The 21371-nt window shown below is 36.5% G+C and overlaps 1 protein-coding gene across 4 annotated transcripts in view; it reads left to right on the top strand.

Moving 5' to 3' along the window:
• MGAT4A (alpha-1,3-mannosyl-glycoprotein 4-beta-N-acetylglucosaminyltransferase A) overlaps positions 1-21371 on the top strand; it is a 74346-nt gene that overhangs the window by 37772 nt on the left and 15203 nt on the right. For all 4 annotated transcript variants that reach the window (XR_008554413.1, XM_037527915.2, XM_037527916.2 and 1 more), the window contains 6 exons: positions 3308-3441; positions 9828-9874; positions 11858-11971; positions 13618-13693; positions 18712-18826; positions 19883-20013. Coding sequence is in view for 3 of the 4 variants with exons in the window: in XM_037527915.2 (XP_037383812.1) it covers positions 3308-3441; positions 9828-9874; positions 11858-11971; positions 13618-13693; positions 18712-18826; positions 19883-20013 (617 nt within the window). In the remaining variant the exon portion in view is untranslated. The remainder of the gene's footprint in view (positions 1-3307; positions 3442-9827; positions 9875-11857; positions 11972-13617; positions 13694-18711; positions 18827-19882; positions 20014-21371) is intronic.

Here is a 21371-nt window from a genome sequence, read left to right as displayed (position 1 = left end):
TAATTATTACACTAGTAATTGATATCCTAAACATTTAATATATTTATTTGAATTCCGTAGTCATCGTAAAGTAGCTTGGTCAGAACAGAAATCTTCTTTGGGAGCCCTGTCTGGCTTACTGTGCTGTTCACAGTAGAAGGTTCCCCATACACTCATATTGTCCTTCATTCTTCCTCTTCCCAGACTCTGTATTCAGCCTCCTTGCGAGGGTTTCCCAGATAGACCTCAAACGCATCCATTCCTCTTCATCTTCACAAACGGCCATCAATTCCACGCATTGTGTGTTAATTACTGTGGTAACTTTCTAACTAAGCTCCCCTAACTGCTTTTACTCTTTAAACATTTTGTGCCTGTTCTTCACAAAATTTGGCAGTCTTTCAAAATTACGAATTGATGTCACTGCCCTGCTTACAACCTCCAGTGGCTTTCTTTTGCACTCAGTTAAAGCTAAATCTAAAGTTATATGTGATTTTACCTTTAGCTAGTTCTCTGAATCTAAGCTTATTCTGCTTTAGACAAATTCCGTTCTTGTTATGTCTTGATTGTGTTAAGTACATTTCTCTTCAGGGCTTTGCTGTTTTCTCTTTTGGAATGTTTTGCCTCTGCTTTTCCTCAGCATTAACTACCAGCTCTGTTGATCTCAGAGAGACTTTCTATTTCCAGATTTTTCTGTAGCGGTATCTCTCCCTGTCCTACCCCTCAGCCCTTTTTACTAATAATGCCACATTTTAATTTTTATAGTAAATATTGAATAAGGAAGTTAGGGAATGGGTACAGGCTATCAGGTAGGAACAGGGTATCCCAAGCCACAACCCCAGGTTGTGTCCCAAGATCATTTATCAGTCTGAATGAGGAACAATCAATTGGAACCAGGAGGGTGCCTCCCAAGCCCAGGTGCCCTAGGTCCATTTATCAGTCTGATTGAATTGGTGGGGAACTAGGAAGGTGCCCCAAGTCTGCATGTCCCAGGCCCCCATCAAACTGAATGAAAAATAATTCATGGGAATCAGGATACCCCTCAACTCAATTGAAAATGGAATGTTTAAGATACAGTAACAGAATGCTAAAACAATGGCTCAAAGCTGGTTCTGGAAAGACAGGCCAGATAATGTGGGAAAACTCAGTGGGTCTTAGTAACCTAAGAAACCCCACAAGCCCCAACCAGTCAGCAAGAGACACCAAGCAGAGACGTCCAATGGCCAAACCCCCCCACTCCCTGCCCACTATACCCTTATAAGTACCAACTCCTTGCCCCTCAGTGGCTACCTGCTCAGGACCATATGAGTGAAATCATCCAGTTTTTAGGACTTAATTATTTTAAAATTGCAAAAATACTATGAAGCCTCTTAAAAAGATGTTATTTTTAAAAGCTTACTATGAAACATAGTCCTGTTACACAATACATGCACTCCTGAAAATTCTTGCACTGTGCAAAATTGCAATAAGATGGGAGATTCCTCAGGATCACAACACTCTAAATAAAAGTTTGCCAGTTAACAAACTTAAAAAAATAAAAAGGATAGGCACCTAGTATAAATGCTAGCACAATTTTACACATGTTAAAGGATTAAGAAATACATAAATGGTACAACAAAAAGGGTACCCTACTTTGAAGAGACCTGAGGTATGCTTGTTATTGTGGGCTTCAGAAGAACTGCAGCTTGGAAACTTTTGTGAAAGAGTGCAAAGTAGATCATCTGGAAAGTGGTGACAGTTCTGACACCAGCTATGGCTAAGTGTGATTCAAAGCGTGCAGTGAACTGAGGCAGCCGGCAGAAGTTGGAGGTCTGTGCATATTGTATATGTCCACATGAGTTTTCTGAACTCAGTTCAAATAGGTGCAACTTTCTATGTCCACCTAGTGAGTGTCCCAGAGGAGAAACTACATGTAAGCAAAGGAGAGAGTCATGTTATGCTCATATTGTTCCAAAATATATTAATCATGTTGGAAAAATTGGTGTTTCAAAACAAGTATGGTAATAGAATTAACTGTAATTCCACACTTGACAAAATTGCACAAATGATACAAAGTTTCTATGTACCTTCCCTTAGTTTCCCTAAATGTTCACATCTTATTACATAGCCACAATACAGTGATCAAAATCAGGAGATTAACATTGAAGTTATACTATTAGGTAATCTTAGATCTTACTCAGATTTTGTCATTTTCCATTGGTATTTCCAGAATCAACTTAGGATTCCATATTTCATTTAATTGTCATGTCTCCTGAGTTTTCTTTAATCTTTGGCAGTTCCTTAGTCTGTCTTTGTCAGGCCTCATCTTGATGCTTCAGAGAATGCTGGCTAATTATTTTGTGGAGTAGCCCCTTAATTTGGATTTGTTGGATGTTACTTCAGGTTAGATTGAGGTTATGCATTTTTCTCAAGAAAATCACAGGAGAATGTTGTATTTCTCATCATCATGTACTGAGGTCAAGATGTGAGACAGTTTTTAAGATGTCTTTGAGTGTCCCTTAAGTTTTATTATACAATACAATATATTTGCAACTGTTTTTTTTTTAATTGAACATATACATTATTGAGTTCACATAATCACAGCACATACAGGCACAGTATATATAAAATGCTATGTATTTAGGGTCAGACTTATAAATGTAAACCCATATTTTAGTACTGTTTCCAGTGACTGTGCATTTCATATTGTAATTGACAAAGAACTCATTTTAGGTTCTGAAGACCTGAATCTTCCATATTTTATGTATTTGCCTAGGCTTTTCTTATGTATTTTCTAGTTCATGCAGGGTTGAGAACCTTGAGTGTGTAAATAATGACATGATCTAGGATCACTTCCTTGCTGGGTAAAACCAAGACCTTGTCCTACAATGTTCTTTTTTTTTTTTTTTAAAGATTTATTTATTCATGTACAAAAGAACTGGGGTATAGGCCAGATGCCTGGGAGGGTAAGAGGATTCACCAGAGACAGAGCGGGGAACAGAACAGGCAGACTGATGAAATACACTGCTGAGGGGAGCAGTGGGTGAGACAAGAGAGGTCTGGTGCACCATACAATTGTTCATTTTTAACGTGAGGTTTAAAGCCTTTATTTTTTATCAGTTCTTTGATTTTACTTATTTTCTTTTGGATAAGCCATGTGGAAAACAGATGCCATTTCATGGGTATACCTTGATATCTTTTGATTATGTTTCTTTCGGAAACAGTGTTTTGATCTCTTAATTAAACCTGTCAATTTGAGATTATAGCTGTCATTTCTGAAATCGTAGTGTTCTTCTGTAGTATTGTCTTGGTAAAATCTTTTTACATAATTGCTATCATTATTTTGTTTCAGTTTCAATAGTAATGGGAATTCCCACAGTGAAGCGAGAAGTCAGATCTTACCTCATAGAAACTCTTCATTCCCTTATTGATAATCTGTATCCTGAAGAGAAGTTGGACTGTGTTATAGTCGTCTACATAGGAGAGGTAATTATTCAATTGTCACTTTTTCTTTTTTACCACATATAGTCTATGAAAGTTGAGGCCGTAATGAACATTTGAGTGTGCTTTTATGAACATTTAAAAAACTCATGTGTGAATGTCAGGTAATATATTCCATCTGATATTTAAATGTAAGTCTGACTCGTTTGTCTTGGCTTCACTCCTGCAGTTATAGTGAGGAACAGTGATTGGTTATCAGTAGGATGACATTTTATACACAGGTCTTTAAGAATAGTGAGTCCACATTTCTTTAGGACCTAAATTTGGAGATTCCACTGATGATATTTGTTTGGGAGTTATGAAAAATCTGAGAAAAGTTGGCCTGTGTTGTGGTTTTATCATCTTTTTGTTCAATCCACCCCTTCTTTGTGTTCTCAGGACATAATTATCGTTATTTAAAAAGTCAAAATATTATATAAATGAGGAATATTTATTGTATTTAGAATTTCAGAATGTAACAACATTTAGTGTATCATCTGGTTCTGGCCTACTTATTCCTCAGCTTTCAGTGTTTCCTATTTCTTTTTATTATTTATTTTTAAAAATCCATTTATGCATACAAGAACTGGGATGTAAGCCAGAGGTGGTGGTGGGGGGGAAAGGGGGTGGAAGCACAGGTGGAGGGGAGTGGGAGGATTCATCAAAGAGATTGGGGAGCAGAACAGGCAGATCCAGTGAAATACACTGCTGAGGAGAGTGGTAGGCAAGGCAGGAGCGGTCTGCTGCGCCATGTGGGTTGTTCCCTGGCTGCCAGGGGATTGAACTCCCTGGCTGGCTGGGGATTGCTGTAGTGGCTGGTGATAGCTTGATAGCGCTGTCTTTAACCCCTGTGCCACTGGGGAGGCCCTTCTATTTCTTTTTAAATGAAAATGTTCTTAGTGCTTTTCTCATTATAAAAGTAAACATCTGGGGCCTCCCTGGTGGCGCAAGGGTTTAAGACACAAGCTATGAAGCGATCCGCAGCCTCTGCAGCACAGGTTTGAGCCCCGGCCAGGGAGGAGACCCACATGGCGCAGCAGTTTTCTCTTGACTTGCCCGCTGCTCCCCTCAGCAGTGTATTTCTGTTAATCTGCCTGTTCTGTTTCTCACTCTGGTGAATCCTCTCACCCCCCCCCACACCTCTGGCCTATACCCTAGCTCTTATATGCATAAATAAATCTTTTAAAAAGAATAAGTAAAAGTAAACATCTGCATACTATTCAAATCATTTATAGAACTGTACGATGATAAAAAATAACCTGCTACTCTTTTATGCAGGTGTAACTATTGATATTCTCAAATATACCTTAAGAGATTTTTCCTGTGTCTTAAATACAAATATAGTAATGGGATCCTTCTGTATTTTTTATTATCATGCATATTTTTCCATGCTAAACAGAATAACTATCAAAGAATCATTCTTTATGGCTACAAAGTACTCCATTATGTAGTTTTAACATTAATTTCTGATTGATAGACTTATAGGCCTTTCCCAAGCTTTTGCTACTATTTTCAACACTGTATTGGCATATAAATTAATGGTAGTATACTTACATTGCTACTGACATGTGATCAATTCCTAAATGTGCAATTGCTGGGGGGTCAGAGTCCATATATGTTAAAATGTTCATGCATGGCCAAAATACCCTGAGAAGTTGAGAAATGTGTCCAGCAGTCTGTGAGAGAATTCCCCTCTTCCCATGCTGTGGATGATAATAGTCTTTAAATTTTTTTGCTGATTTGATGGGTAAAAAAATAAAACATTGCTTATGTTCAGGTTTCTGTAAGTGGGACTAATTAGTTTATATGTGTTTTGACCATCTGTATAATTATTTTTATAACTTTTGCTTATATTTTTATTTGTAATTTTTGATTTGTGAGAAATTTTCATATATGAGGGGAATTAACCCTGACATATTTTGTTCATTTTGTCGTTTGTGAAAACTTTAATCATTTTTTTGTCTTTTATGCTATTTTTACATTTTAAATAATCCAATTTGTCAATTAAATATTGAATATTAGTAGAAATTGGTACAGATACCTTGGAAAACAATTTAGCTGGGCTTGGAGTTAGATGACCTGTGTTCAGGGCCCAGATTCTGCCACTTACTGCACTTGAACAACTCAATTTTCCTTTCTTCAGTTTCATTTTCTTCATTTCTAAAATGAGAATAAGACTACTGCTTTGTGCTCACCACTGTTACAGCAAGGGACAGTGGAGCGTGTTAGAAATCAAATGTGCGATAGAGTGTAGCAGTTTCCCATCTCTGAAGATTCTCTTCTGAATTGCAGTATTTGTATGTGTATCTATGTAAAATTTCAATATTTAGAAGAAAATCTGTTATGAACAGGAGAATTAGTTTATGAAATTCATTGAATTGCCTTCAAGCAATATAAGGTTATTAAGCCCTGTGTTTAGTTCTGTTTGACTAGTAGGTTTTTTTTTGTTTGTTTGTGGGGTTTTTTTTTTTTTTTTTTTTTTTTGGGTGGGTCCCTCGCCGACGGCCGGGGAACGAACCTGCCTCTGCAGCCCAGTGCTCAACCGCTGCGCCACCAGGGGAGGCCCTTGACTAGTAGTTTTAACCTATGTATATGTGAGCCTGGGATCCAGGTACAGCTAGTAACAAGGGCATATTTGTGATTCTAACCATAATCCACATGTGGTGGGTGGTTCCGAGGTCTAGATGTTTAGCCAGTTCTCGTGCCCTTGTTTCCACTTGCCTGCTTAATAACATCCAATTGTCTTATGGGCAACCTTTCATCTGTCCGTAACAAATTAGTCAACTTTTCCCAAACTGCTGCTCTTCCTGGTTTCCCAGCTGTTAATTAAAGTTCTCTACATCATAGTATTCTTAAGTCCGTGCTCTACCCATTCTCCCCCCAGCTCATTGTGTAGATGGCCTGGTGTCCTCTCGCTTTTGTTGTTACTCCTTGGCCTGAAACTTTGCCTCCTCTTCCCCCTTATTACTCACCCTTCAGGTTCCAGCTCATCCCTCTTGACTATTCCTTATCCCCTCCATAGTCGCCCACTTGAAAGTAATCTGAAGTTAATAAGCAAAGGTAAATTTCTTTTGCCAACATTTTGAAATAAATCGGGACTATTTGTAAAAGTGTAAATTATCTCTGGTCCGTTTTAATATATGAGGAGAAAAGTAAGAGAAAAACAGGACTGGAGAAGAATACAGAGAGCGTAGGGGGGATGCTGATCTCTTCCCTGACTTTGTTCTTTATAGTATTTTCTTTCTTCTTTTTTTTTTTTTGAAGGGGAGACCATAAAATACTCCTCTGGGAGGAGAAGAGAGACAGAAAAGTAATTATTTGCTGTATTTTTGTTCTTTGTTCCCCTCTGGTGATTTCTCCCTTTGGCATCCCTTGGGCGTATACGATCAGACATTTATAGAATGCAAGATTTTGAACAGTGACTGTTGATGCATTATTTAGTTCACTGACCCCATTTTGGAGTAGCAGAAAGATATGAGAATGAGTTCTAGTTGCCCTCAAGGGTCTATGATATGATTCAAGTGTGGTGTGTTCAGATTTTAAGATTATATCATTTTTGTGTTCTTTTACTTAGAACTTAACTGTATATCCTTTGTGGCCTCAGAATTTCTGGTTATGTTATATATTTTATGCTATTTATTATTTATAAATACTTCTTATGCTGTTATTTGTTTTTATTATTCATGATCATCTATGACAAAATTCATAGACTGTCCATTGTACTCTGGATTTTAGCAAAATATTTTTTCCTGTTACGTTTTTTTATTTTTTTAAGATTTATTTATTTATTTATACAAGCACTGGGTACAGTCAGAAGCGCAGGAGGGTGAGAGAATTCACCAGCGCCGCCAGAGCGAGGAGCAGAACAGGCAGACTGATGAAATACACTGCTGAGGGGAGCAGTGGGCACAGCAGGAGAGGTCTGTCGCGCCATGTGGGACTCCTGCCGGCGGCCAGGGATCAAACCAGCACTGCAGAGGCTGTGGACAGCTTCGCAGCCCAGCGCTCAACCACTGTGCCACTGTTATAGGACAGGGAGAGGGGCAGCCCAAACCCCGCAAACCTGCCTATTCTAAATGGGTTCTGCCATCCGCCGCATCAGCACAAAACATAGGAGACTTTAATGAAAAGGAACTTTAATAAAACTAGGAAACAATACAGGTAAGGCAAAGAGTCTAGTTTCTAAATGAAGCACCCAAAGTTACCCATCCCCTCGTGGGCAAAAGTCCATCCATATGGGATTGGCCCAGAGCAAGGCCCCAAAGCCTGCCACAAGTCTAAAGCATCTTCCAGTGGGGACCCACAGAAAAGGGTCACAAACAACTGGACAAGCCCAGAAGGAAAAGAGCAAAATCAACATCAAGATAAAAGCTGCCATTGTCACCTCCCCACAGGTCTCACCCACATCTGTGTCACCCAGTCCATGACCAAAAGACAAGCGCAGTTTCTTTACGTGTCTCTAGGCTCCATGCGCCTCCTCCAGGTCTCCTGGCTCCATCCTGCTTCCTTCCTTAGTCTCTTCTGCAGCTTCTTTTCTTTCTGCTCAGCTCCACCCTCCCTTGGGTGGGGCAGGGAACCTCCCCCTTTCCTGGGGACCACCCTGTTACACCACCAGGGGAGGCCTTCCTGTTACGTTTTCTAAAAAAAATTTATTTTGTGAATCCTGGTCTCTCTCTCTTTCTTTCTTTCTTTCTTTCTTTTTTTTTTAAATGATTTTTAAAATTTTTTTTTTCTTTTAAGATTTATTTATTTATTTATACAAGCACTGGGTACAGTCAGAAGCGCGGGAGGGTGAGGGAATTCACCAGAACCAGAGCGGGGAGCAGAGCAAGCAGATGGACCGAAGTACACTGCTGAGGGGAGCAGCGGGCGGCAGGAGAGGTCTGCGCGCCATGTGGGACCCTCCTCCCATGGCCGGGGAGCAGCCATAGATTGAACCGGCGCTGCAGAGGCTGTGGGCAGCTTCGCAACCCAGTGCTCAACCGCTGCGCCACCAGGGAGGCCTCTCTCTCTCTCTCATTATGATGCATTGTCTCTCTCCTGCATGAAAATTAAAAATGCCAGGTATTTGCTTTACCAGTGCAGGCATGTGACCTGGGCTCGGCCACTTGGATATTTCTCTTCTGTTTTTTGAGTGAAGCTTTATTTTTAGATGACACAGAAAACCCCCAAGAACAGACAAATTTTTAGAAATACAGGGACATTTGTCAGGTAGCTAGCTAGTTATATTTTTATGCCAATATCCAAAAAATATGAAAATATTTTTGGAAAAATGTTTTCTTTAAAAAAAAAAAAAAGCAGGGTTTGTGGGACCATCCCTTCTGGTGTAGGCTAGTGGTTCCAGAGCTGTCTTTCCCGGGACATACATGAGCAGAATCCAGCAGTGACCAGGCTTATGGTGCCGGGGGTTTGCAGGTTCTGGCATGGCAGCATCTGTGATATCTTTGGGTTGTTTTTCATCCTGTTTTTGTCACCTTGCTAACCTGGCCCTTTAGTCCACCTGGAAGTTCTATGAATTCTGACCCATTGTCTTTCACTAAATTGTTTTTCTATTTGTCTGTTTGTTGCAACTAAGATCCTGACTAACATAGGTTGTAATTTGTTAAAACAAATACAGATAACCTGAATTGTTAAATAACCACCACCTAAATATAACAGTGAACATGGATGTAAAGAGGTTGATGTCTAAATGCTATTCCAAGAGAAAGAAAGAGATTGAGTGAGTTTTTGAACTTGGTTTTAGGTAGAATATTCCCAAAACTATCTTCTGGGTTTATTATTTCTTTTTTTCTAATTTTTAAAATTTTTTTTCTAATCTTGGTCTGCTTTTAACATTATTTTTTTCTGCTTTTGTTAGTTCCATTTAATAGTTTTTAAAACATTTTAACCAAGCTGTTAGATAAATTTTTATTAATACAGGATTAATTAAAAAAGCATGTTATTACTTAATGTCATAGTCTCTGAGGTATTATTTTCCTTCCACTTTTTTGTAGGATAGGAAACTGAGACTCAGGGAATTGACTTAGTTTATATTACATAGGTCATTAGCTACAGAGGCAAATCTCGAAACCTAGGTTTTATGATTCCAAGCGTAAAAATCTTTCCCTAGAGTATGGTATGTTTGTTTTTTCATCACTTTAGATATGTCTGAGGAAGTAGAAATAGTTTCTGTGTATAAGTTTCTCTTGAATTGCACACAGAAATTGAAAATAATGAAAACTTACCGGTCTTCTTATTGTATTAAGTGCTCAGTGGTATGTGGAGATGCAATAAAATGCAAATCTTGTAAGTTATGTGAACATTTAATATAATATTTTAATTATTTAATTTTGAGTTTAGTACTAAAAGTTAAATAAAAATATTGTATATACAATTTTTGTTTTTCTTTCCAGACAGATACTGACTATGTACACAGTGTTGTAGCCAACTTGGAGAAAGAGTAAGTTGTTCTTAATTGTGGAAATGAAAATGCTTTATTATCTCAACTTTTTGCTAAAAGAAAATACTTTTTATAGTTCATTTCTCTGTGGAGTTCAGTGTTCTTTGGGCCACCTACACTGTCATAAAGTAGGTGAAAATAATAAATTGGTATATTTCATTATAGGAAAGATTTCAATGAAATATGTATGCAACACTAGTAAATAGTCTTTTATCTTGAAGACAATGAATAGAAAGAGAGTCATAAGATTACTTAAATCTTTTACCCTCTGTTTATAAAGCAAAAAGTTTCCTGCTGTCAGGTCAGTCAGTCAGGTAGCAGTTTCAAGCCTGAGTGCTAAGCTGTGTCTAAACCTGCCTTGCTATCCTGGAAAGATTAACATTTATTGTAAGGCACATACCAGGTAACACATAGAAAGCTTGGTAAGTTTCAGATTATCATTCATTTATATATACATATATATAAACATACATACCATATACACACGTGTGTGTGTGTGTATGGCCTTAGTAGTTTTAAGAATATCATAAAAATTAGTCTAATTAAAAATTAGTCTTGATAGTGGTTTCTTCATGGACTATATGTATATGTTCCCCCCCCAAAAAAAACTTACCTTCTGTTTAAAAAGAAAAGCAACAATTATTTGCCAACTCTAGATTTATAACTATGTGACAGTGTCTGTCTATCAAATTGGTAAAATTGGAGAGTAAAAAATTATGCATTGCTGAAAACTAAAGTGTGCATTTGTTAAATTTTTCCACCAGTGTCCAGTTTCTTGCCAGCTTCATATAGGCACATTTTAACATAGACCCTTTAAATATAGGTACAGGGCAATTATTACTGATTCCCTTTCCATAGACCACATGAGCAGGTCTGTAGGGTTAATGCAGTGATCTTTTTTCATTCCCTTCTTTCTCAATGTATCAGAAAACCAAGCCTGAGGAGAGGAAATTTGTGATTAAGTACTAAGAACATTTTTGCAAAGGCAGATAATTGCACAAGCATTTTTTTGAGATTCGCAAAAATGAAACAAGGGAGAATGCAAATGTGAAATAAATTAACTCTGAGTCAGTAGAGATGGATCTAAAAACGTAGAAATTTCCCTCCATGGTGCTGTTGCCATTTGGCCCGAGGATTCTGTAAGTGCTATCCTGTCCGCTGTGTGACAGTGTCCCACATGTGCACCCCTAGATGTCAGGAAGACAGCCCATACTGATGACCTTACCCAGTACACTGGTATCATCCCAACTACTTATAACTGCATTTTTTACTGCACCAATGGAATATTTATGCAGAGAAATCAAGTCCCTAGGAATGTGGTTTTGATCCAGAAGTACTGCCCACAGTTAGGGTAACCAAATGTCTTCAGACATTGTTTAGTCTACCTTGGAGAGGCAGGGGAACAAGGTCACCTCCAGAGACATTGGTTTGGAATGTTATGGTCTATAACCCACAACAAAAGCGTTTTAAAAATTGTGGAACTTTGATTTTTGCATAAATACATGTACATAAACACATGCACTTTGTTTTCTTCAATTACCTATTTTACGTGAGACCTTGTTTTTTGTTTTTAATTTTTTTGGATACTTTTTAGGAACGCATTACCTTCAGTTGACCTGAGTCTTCATGCTACTCTAACATATTTTACCTGGTGCCAGCTTTATTCCAGTGGGCATGAGCCTGCCTTGGCTCACAGGATAGGAAATGTGAATGATGGTAGGGTCAGAAAGTAAAAGTAAATGTCAGCAGTGCATGTAAAACCAAGATACCCTAGATTTACAATAGATAGCACACTTTCTTTAGCTACCTTCAAAGAAATATTTAATTTGAAAATAATAATGTAAAAACTTTTTAACATTTTTAAGGTGTTGCTAAAAAAAAGGTCTTATTGAGAAAATCTGTATTTTCTGTTAAAATCAGTGATGAAATACTTTATGCAGCACATTGTGACCATATATGTAAAGCTAACCTTTCTCATAATAGATTTTCTAAAGAAATCGATTCTGGCTTAGTGGAAATAATTTCGCCTCCTGAAAGTTATTATCCTGACTTGACAAACTTAAAGGAGACATTTGGAGACTCTAAAGAAAGAGTAAGGTGAGCCTGTGTTGTTTAAAATCTGCCACCCTTATGAACATAATATTTAATAAATGTATATCTTGTTCATTGAAGCTTAACAGATTTTTGGGTTGAGAAAATTAGAGTTAATGAATTTTGTGTTAGAAATTCTGTGGCGTTTCTGATGAAAAGGTTCAATTTGGTAAGCTATAATTTTTTAAATGATTGGCTTTATGATATTATAAGAGTATATTCATTATAACCCAAGAAATAACCCAGATTGAAATCTCATGTCTCTATGTAACATAAATGAGAAATGATTCAATAAAAATGATAAAAACAATAATACTGTTCTGTAGTATTATTTTAATAATGCTTCTAATCAGTTAGATTTGTGAACTCTAAAATTGTAGGACTTAACAAGATTCATTGTACTGTTTACAACAGAATAGTCTAAGAGATACTTGGCATCAGTTTTGGATTTTCTATAACTGGAAAGAAAGGAAAATATCGTTTTGGGGAAGAGATTAATTTCTTGAATTGTTAATTTGTGCCAGAGACAAGTTTGTGCACATACTGGTTAATTGTTTCTCATTAAATGTAATATTAAAAAAGTTTTGTGTTGAATTTGGTAAAAAGATCTAAGTAGTCTAATTAAATTCAAAACTACTTTTTTTAAACTTTTTTTTTAAGATTTATTTTATTTTATTTATACATGCACTGGGTACAGTCAGAAGTGCGGGAGGGTGAGAGGATTCACCAGAGACAGAGGGGAGCAGAACAGGCAGACTGATGAAGTACACTGCTGAAGGGAGCAGCGGGTGGCAGGAGAGGTCTACGCGCCATGTGGGACCCTCACCCGGCCACCAGGGATTGAACCAGTGCTGCAGAGGCTGTGGACAGCTTTGCAGCCAGCACTCAACCGCTGCACCACCAGGGGAGGCTCAAATTCAAAACTACTTCTAAGATCAATTTTGGAGATGTTTATTTAGTATGACTCAAAGCTTTGTTTTTATTGTATTTTTTTTAAACTGACTTTTAGAACTATTTCTCATTTAACATTTGTCACTGTTTCATGCAGGTTATCAGGAATTTACTGAAAATGCTTAATATTATAAAGTTTAATATGATATTTTGGTATTTCATTTTTTAGCATTCATATTAACTTACACACACACACACACACACACACACACACACAGAGTCCTAGGCACTAGAGCAGTGCTCCACAAAGTGTAATTTTTGAAGTGCCAGTTCCAGAAACATTAAGATGTTACAGAAAAAAGGATCTGTGGGTCAAGGGAGTTTCAAAAATTGGGGATTAAAAATATTTTTCAACACACGTTTTTATTGCTGGGTATTTCAGTGCCACTGATACATGTCTCCGGAAGGGAAATATGTGCATAGTGTCACCCAAACTTACCTGACCTGAGTCTCCCTTTGGCGAATGCATTTTGATAAAGGCTACGCTAGAGGAAGTGAATTCTTTTTCACTTTCTTCTAAGTAGAACATATCATGTATGTCTTTCTATAATAAATCGTAGATATATCATGTATGTAGTATGTGTATAAATTGTTCAAATATGTGGTGTGTGTATTATGTTATAAAATATCATTCATCTAATAGGGATATTTGCTAAATTTGTGTCTGATTCCTAACTTACTTTAATAAATTTTTATTTCAGATGGAGAACCAAACAAAACCTTGATTATTGTTTTCTAATGATGTACGCTCAGGAAAAGGGCATATATTACATTCAGGTAATTGGGTTTTTTTTTTTTAATCTTGAATGTTATTTACACTTTTAAAGAAAAAAGGAATATGAAGGGAATATTTTCATTAAAACAGGGATTTTTGAAAGCTTAAGCTCTCTAAGACTCTAACCATCTGAAACACCCGGCACTGCACTGTTGGGGCTGTGGCTGTCCTCTGGGTTAGCACAGACACTGCCTCTCCACTTAGTGCTCTGACAGTAGCTGGTCACCCACTTCCTACTCTCTTCCCCTACCATTTCTTCCATCCCCTCTGTCATTTATCCTCCTCCTCACCACTGTTAAAAAGAACTAAGATTTAATCTTGGGGGGTATAATTTTAAGGAAGGATTTTCTCAAATTTTTTAGTGGTCCTATGGCACGATAGTTCTTTCTTGTATACTGTAATACATTTACATTTATATTGAAGATAGTAAAACAGATATTTAATTTCCACAGTCTGAATCTTAACAGCATGACCATAATGTTGTACAAGTAGATAAATTCAATAATATACTGGTTTTCAGTTAACTATGTAGGTAGCAAGTTAAATAATTCTAGGAAGCTCTTATTACTTCCAAATCTCATTCTTTTTAATGATTGAAGCTAACATTTCATTATTGGAATTTTATCTCTTTAACCAAAAAAGATCTCTACCTTAGTCTCCTTTGACATTGTACTTCATGCCAGCTTTATTGCAATGTGGATGAGCCTTGCCTTGGCTCACAGAGTAGGAAATGTGAATGATGGTAGGGTTAGAATGTAACAGTGCACGTGAAAACAAAGATATCCTAGATTTAGATAGCATACTTCTTTACCTCCCTAAGAAAATGTATTTTATTTGAAAATAATAATTTTAAAATATTTGAACATCTCCCAAATACTACTATAGTTGAACCTATAGTTGAACCTATAGTTGAACAAACCTATAGTTGAACAAACCTGGCTGGTTTGTTCTAGGGCCAATGTATAGATACTAATATTATGATCAAGAACTTTATTGAACAAAGTTAAAAGTGTTACTTCTAAACTTTGTTTTAAATTTCTCTCCCAAAGAGATACTTCATGGAACCTTAAAGCTTTATTTTGGTGGAGTTTAGAAAAAAATATTTAGTAAATGAAGGAGAGGATGGAGTAAGAAAAAGGATAACTTCCCTGAGGCTGAGTCAGTATATTACAACAATAGCAGTAGCTATGAAGTAACATTTCTTTAATGCTTACTTGGGGTCAGCAATTGTCCTTTACAGTTTATGCTCTCCATATATTCATTTAATACACACCTTCCCTCCACCCTGGGTTTGTTTTCCTTTATAAGAACAGGATCATACTGTGCATACTGCCTTATAAACTTTTGCTGTCATTTAACATTTTGTGGACATCTTTGTTTGCCAGTAATTAGATTTGTATAATTTTAATTTCCTCTTGATGTACCATTATTATTTCATAATGACCACATTGTCAGTCATTTAGACTGTTTTTTAACTTTCTAGCTGTTTCAAAGATGAATCTAATGAACATTCTGAAAATACCCCTCTTTACCCAAAAATTCTGCATCAGAAAAATAGGAGTTTATTTATATTCAGGTCCTTACATAATCTCATATGTAATTTCTCTCAGTTAGTTCATTGCAATCTACAAAATATTGGTGGAAAAACACATTAGCCTGAAAAGTTCTCAGCTTGTCGCTGGAAAAAAACTAGAGTGAGGGAGGAGGAAACGAAGGAATTTAACCCACACTTCACAGTTGTCCTAGGGGTGTGACTTTCTGGCTGCCTGTGTTGGAGTTTTCTCACACCTAAGACTTTTAATGAGTGCTTTAAGAAAGGCACATAGATGATTCTTTGATTGCCACAGATGTACATCTAACTGGAAAAGCATTTGTCAACTGTCCTAGTGTTTGTGGAGTGGGATGATGTTACCAGTAAATAGCATCACACACAGTTCATAAAGTACTATATCAAAATGACTTGGAATTGAAGACAGTGTCTTCTGGGAAATTGTTAGATCATTCAGGCTCTTCTTAGGTGGTACTATGTAATTCTCACTGTATCATGCAATGAGAGATACATTGAGTCTGCTTGTTTCACTTTTACTGACGATGAAATTAATCAGTGCTTTAGTTGTGCCAGCCTCACTCTCCTTTATAAAGCTCCCCAGGAGCTATTCCTCCTATGGGGTCAACATCCATCAACTGCTTTCCCCTCTATCAGTTATTGCACTAGAGGTTGCCAAGGGGTAATTTTTAATTCTGTATTTTTTAATGTTCTTATAAGCTAAGTTTTCTAAACAACTTTTCCTTTTTAACTGTTTGGTTACCTTGAAAAGTGGTCCATAAAGGAAAGGCAAAATAAAGGCTTCTGGTTTTTTTTTTGTCTTTATTTTTAAAGTAGTATTATGAACTCAAGATTTTAAAAATATATTTGATTCCCTGAGTCCTTACAATCCTTATTCATGTTGATGTTCACATTTATACATCATGAGCCCATTGAAATCTTTTCAAATTGGCTCTTGGATTCTGTCCATGTAGTCTGTTAACCTGTGATCACTTCTTTGCTGGCTGCACATCATGCACATTTCCCATCGCAGATCTCGAATCAGCCATTTCCCCAAGGAAGCCTGTTTTTCCGATCAGAGGTATATGGTATTTAGGGCCACAATTTGGGTGGTCCTTCAGATACTCACTGTTGTTTCTTTGCTTCTAAGCCTTTCAGCAAGGAAGAAATATTTTTCAGAGGAACAAAACCACAAGTTTTATGATATTACCAAATCAAATGTAAGCTCCTGGGTTTTTCTGTTAACATTTTTTAGTTTATACATGAATTTCTTTTACACTTGGTTTTTAATAACATTATCCTAATAACACATTTCGTTAATTCTATGGTATACCTAAAATAGATTCAAAATAATGCCATCACAAGGCTACTGATCTAATTTAAATTTTCTTTGGGCTTCCCCCCCCCCTCACCCCCCTTAGAATACATTCTGGTATGGATAAACAGTCAAATTTCTATGTTTGAAAGTCACTTGAAGTGATTTTTTATCCTCTGAGTCTACCACCAACCTAATGTGAAAATAGATTTGTTTCAGTTTGTAGGATTTTTTTTCCTTTTTATTTGTCAAAAACAAAACATTCCACAAGTAAAAGTTACATAAAGCAAGATGTATACACAGAACTCTCAGTTTTATCTCTCTCTACTTTACCCTGTTTCCTTCATCCCCCCGGGTAACCCCCATTTGTTTTTGGTTTCTCCTTGTACATTTAAAAAATTTAGGCAAATATGTGTATATAATATTCTACCTCTAATACTATGCTTGCATACTGTAAACAACACTTTGCATCTTTTTCATTTCCCTCTGTAAACTTAGTCAATTGTTAGTCACTAATGAGATATTTGTTAGATTTTTCAAAGAGTTGCTCTTGCTGTGACAAAACACTAATATAGAGAAACAGATTCCTTAGAACCTGTAGACAAAAGCCCATAGCAGCTCTACTCATAAGAGCTCTAACCTGGAAACAGCCCACACATTTGTCAGCAGGTGAATGGTTAAACTGTGCTACTACATTTCGAGTAGGCAATTTGACTGTTTCATCTGCATCTTTATATGTTCACATTCGTCCTAAACTTGATTTTGAATTTACTTACTGGAAAAATTTGGAATGCTTCGTGTTAGGGATCGTCTTTCGTTTTGGCTTCCACAGAGGCTTGTGTGTAGGCCTCTTCTAGAAAGTAAAGTTAGGTGCCAGCAGAGCTCTTTACTCTGGTTAGTTTTTCCTCTAGTGTTCCTGAAAGTTCTCTTTTCTGTTCACTGATGTATGCCCAGGGTTAAATGCAGTGTTTAGAACGTAATAGAGTCTCAATGAATATTATGTCTCTCTAAATACTACCTGTTTCTTCACAGAGAACAGCATTTATAAGACTTAAATACATGAAAAATCTAAATGCTAAAATGAGTAAATAGTACTTAGCAGTTAGCTAGAAATAATAATGTAAACTAAGACAAGAAAAGTTTTCTTGGGATATTAAAATCATCTTGTGACTTTAAAAATTTTTGAAAGGAGATTCTGGGGAGAAAGTCTTTGCATATATTCATGACCCCTGACCTCTATCACCTCCCTTTTGAGCTGGAACATTTCCAAGCATAGGTTACATGGTGCTGGTGGAGCACGGGGGTTAACTGGCACCCTGAGTTGTTACAGCTTCTTAAGTATTTTCAAGATATCTTTAAAATATTAAAAGGGAATCTATCCTCCAGAAATAGAAAACACTAATCTGCAAGTATGAGCATATTTATTGCAGAACTGTTTGTATTGATAAAAAATTGGAAACAACTTGGGTGTTGGCCTGTGAACAGCAATGAGTTGAATGAATTATTGTATATTGATACCCTAATATATTATGTATCTGTTATAAAGTATGTTTTCAATATGCACTTATAACCCTGGAAAGATATTCATGATATATTAAGAAAAAAACATGGTTTCATAATATGAGCCCTTTTTTTTAATAAAAATGAAAAGGGGAATGGGAGTTATGGGTGGGTCTAGATGTGCTATGTGTTCATACAGAAGGTGTCAAGTGTATACATACATCTTTTAACATTGGTCATCTCAACTAGCTGGATAAAGTGCAAAACAGGAAAACTGCTTGCATCTTGTTTGAATTTCTCTTTGAATTTTGGACATGTATTATGTAAAAGCAAAAAAAAAAATATTAAAAGGTCTACTAAAACCCATTTTCTTTTGAAAAGAAAAAAGGATATTGTGAAATCTTGTCAGGCACTGTAAAAGAACCAGTAAGGGATAATTTATGGAGTGCTATTGTTATTTCCCATGGCAAGGAAGTGGTTTGTTTGACTTGCTAATGCATCTTTCATTTTACTTTTAATAACATTTTTTTCTATTTTCATCATTTTAAGCATTGTTTTATGACTTTCGTTATTATAAAACTGATTTTTTCTATATTGAAGAATGTCCATCTTAAATCTTTCCTTCTGATTTATTAATGTAACTATTTAATATTCTTTAGCTTGAAGATGATATTATTGTCAAACAGAATTATTTTAACACTATAAAGAATTTTGCGCTTCAGCTGTCTTCTGAGGAATGGATGATATTAGAGTTCTCCCAGCTGGGCTTCATTGGTAAGAAAACTGTCAGAGTCATCTATTTTTAAGAAATAACTGTGACTTTTGCAGTCTTAGACTAATTTGTTTATAAATTACAGTTGTATTTTTCTATGGAAAATGGATTGCTTTTGAGAAAATTGAACCTAGGTGAATTTATGTGTTTGAAATGATGAACATCACCCCAAAATAGAATTTGCGATGTCTAAGGTTATACTATTTACTCTGAGGCTCTAAGAGACTATTCTGCCAGCTCAGGTCTGCACATAAACCAGCCAGATCCTGGTAGTTGACCTTGACTCCTGACACCTCCAGTTCCACATATGTATAATATATCCCAGTGCTTTTGCAAGATTGGTGTGATTTTAAGAAGAATGCCAAGCCAGTGATTTTCTGATGTGAATCTGAGTGTTTGATGTTCTGGTTAACTTGTATTCATTTGCTACTTTCATTGACTGATCAGGGTGCTCATTTTAAACTTTTTTTTTTGGTTAAAGTTCCTAAATTATCCAACCAAAGAGAGTATGCTTAAAGTTAAAGAACTGAAGGACATTTACAGGTTTTTGAAAACTCCCAGAGGATACCATTTTAATTCTTTTGGCACTTTAAACTTGTAAGTTATTAAAAAGTAGACCTTTGGTCCTGTTGATTTTTTTTTTTTCCCCTCAAGTCTTGATTCAGAAAACACCTTTCCTTGTGAAGGTTTCAATGAAGACAGAATAAGTAGTCCTTGTTTTTTTTGCATTTACTAAGGTTTTCTTTAACCACCTAAACCTCTTTCTTTTTTAAAAAAAAAAAAAAAAAACCAACTTAAAAAAAAAATGCTATTAAAAAGACACCAGGAAAATCTCTGACTTGCTTTTTGAATCCTTTCAACCAATAGGTGTATAGGTGACAACTCAAGAAAATGTTAAAGTACGTTCATTTTTGATAATACAAGTGGGAAAATTATTCACGGTGATCTGTAGTTGAAAGCATAAGTTTCAGTGTATTTCGTGTACAGATTTCATTTTATATAAGGCATTTGATCCTTGGTTTCTTTATTACAGCTCTTGACTAGAATATCTTTTTTAGGTAAAATGTTTCAAGCACCAGACCTCACTCTGATTGTAGAATTCATATTTATGTTCTATAAGGAGAAGCCCATTGATTGGCTTTTGGACCATATTCTCTGGGTAAAAGTCTGCAACCCTGAAAAAGATGCAGTAAGTTAATTTTTTATGAAGGCTTTTCTATATTTCATGAAAGTAACATTTTGGGATGTAGATATTGTAAAATGAACAATTAAATAGGAAACTGGGAGGGGGGAAAGGGTTTCCACCTAATGTTTCAAGTACTTGCCTTCTTTCTTGAGCTGATAGAAAGTTAATTATATTAGAGGAACATTTTAAATATCAGTGGAAAATCCTCTAAGTCAGGGAAGCAGTTCGTATATTGCTGATGAATGTTGGTAGTGTGGTTAGGCCCTAGTGGCTGGTTACTGTTGACTTCAGATGATGAGCTTGTCTGTCCTGTGTGAGGTATTGTTTCTATTTGTTTTCTTCATATTCTTCGTCCATTTTCTTTTTTCAGATATGTTAGGGGCACTGTCACCTCTAGTCTAGTGTTAGTAGTAATGCTGATGGTAAAACCTCTTGAGAAAAATTAGTCATTTAACATCCAGTGAATTATGGAAGGTCTTTCAAAGTGGAAATGTCTCACAAATGTCATTTGTAATGTGTTTTTGATCCCAAACTTCCAAAAGTCATTGAAAACAGACTGTACAGGCATGACAAGATAGCCATGGCCATCATGAAGCACTGAACCAGCATGCACCAAGGGCTTCTAGCATCATGGGGTTTTTAGTACTTCGAATCCATCACCTGTAGTCAAGCATGAAGACAGGTTGTCAGCTACATTCTCAGCCATAGGCACTTTGAGTTGAAACATAGGTATCCCATAATTGTGCTGAGATGGATTTGTCTGGAACTTTTAATATAATTTACTTGCTTGAGGTGAAATTATCGCCTCAGATTTTCAAATAGGCTTTCATGCAACAAAAGATGCCTTTTATTATTTGCAAATTCTTCACTATTTGATTAAAGCCATTTTGTATATTTGAGCCAATCCTCTACTTTATATTTTCTGCATTTTATTTTTTTTAATTTATTTATTTATACAAGCACTGGGTACAGTCAGAAGCGCGGGAGGGTGAGAGAATTCACCAGAGCGGGGAACAGAACAGGCAGACCGACAAAACAAACTGCTGAGGGGAGCAGTGGGTGTGGCAGGAGAGGTCTGCGCACCATGTGACCCTTGCCGGCGGCTGGGAATCGAGGCTGGGGATCAAACCAGCGCTACAGAGGCTGTGGGCAGCTTCCCAGCCCAGCGCTCAACCGCTGCGCCACTAGCTCCCCATTTTTATTCCTGCATTTTAATATTAAAAGTCAAGTCTTTATTGACATATCTTGAAGGACAGTTGAAATAAATCCTTAACTTTAATATATACATCTTGTCTGTTTCCAAGTAGGTAGCACATCCATTAATGCCTCAACGAGGACCAAAAAAATTTATATATGTATAT

The sequence above is a fragment of the Talpa occidentalis genome, unplaced genomic scaffold (assembly GCF_014898055.3).
Source record: "Talpa occidentalis isolate TD23 unplaced genomic scaffold, MPIMG_talOcc4v2.1 talOcc4.5, whole genome shotgun sequence".
Taxonomy (NCBI): Eukaryota; Metazoa; Chordata; class Mammalia; order Eulipotyphla; family Talpidae; genus Talpa; species Talpa occidentalis.
Note: the sequence above shows the minus strand (reverse complement) of the source record. Positions and strands in the feature narration are given on the sequence as shown.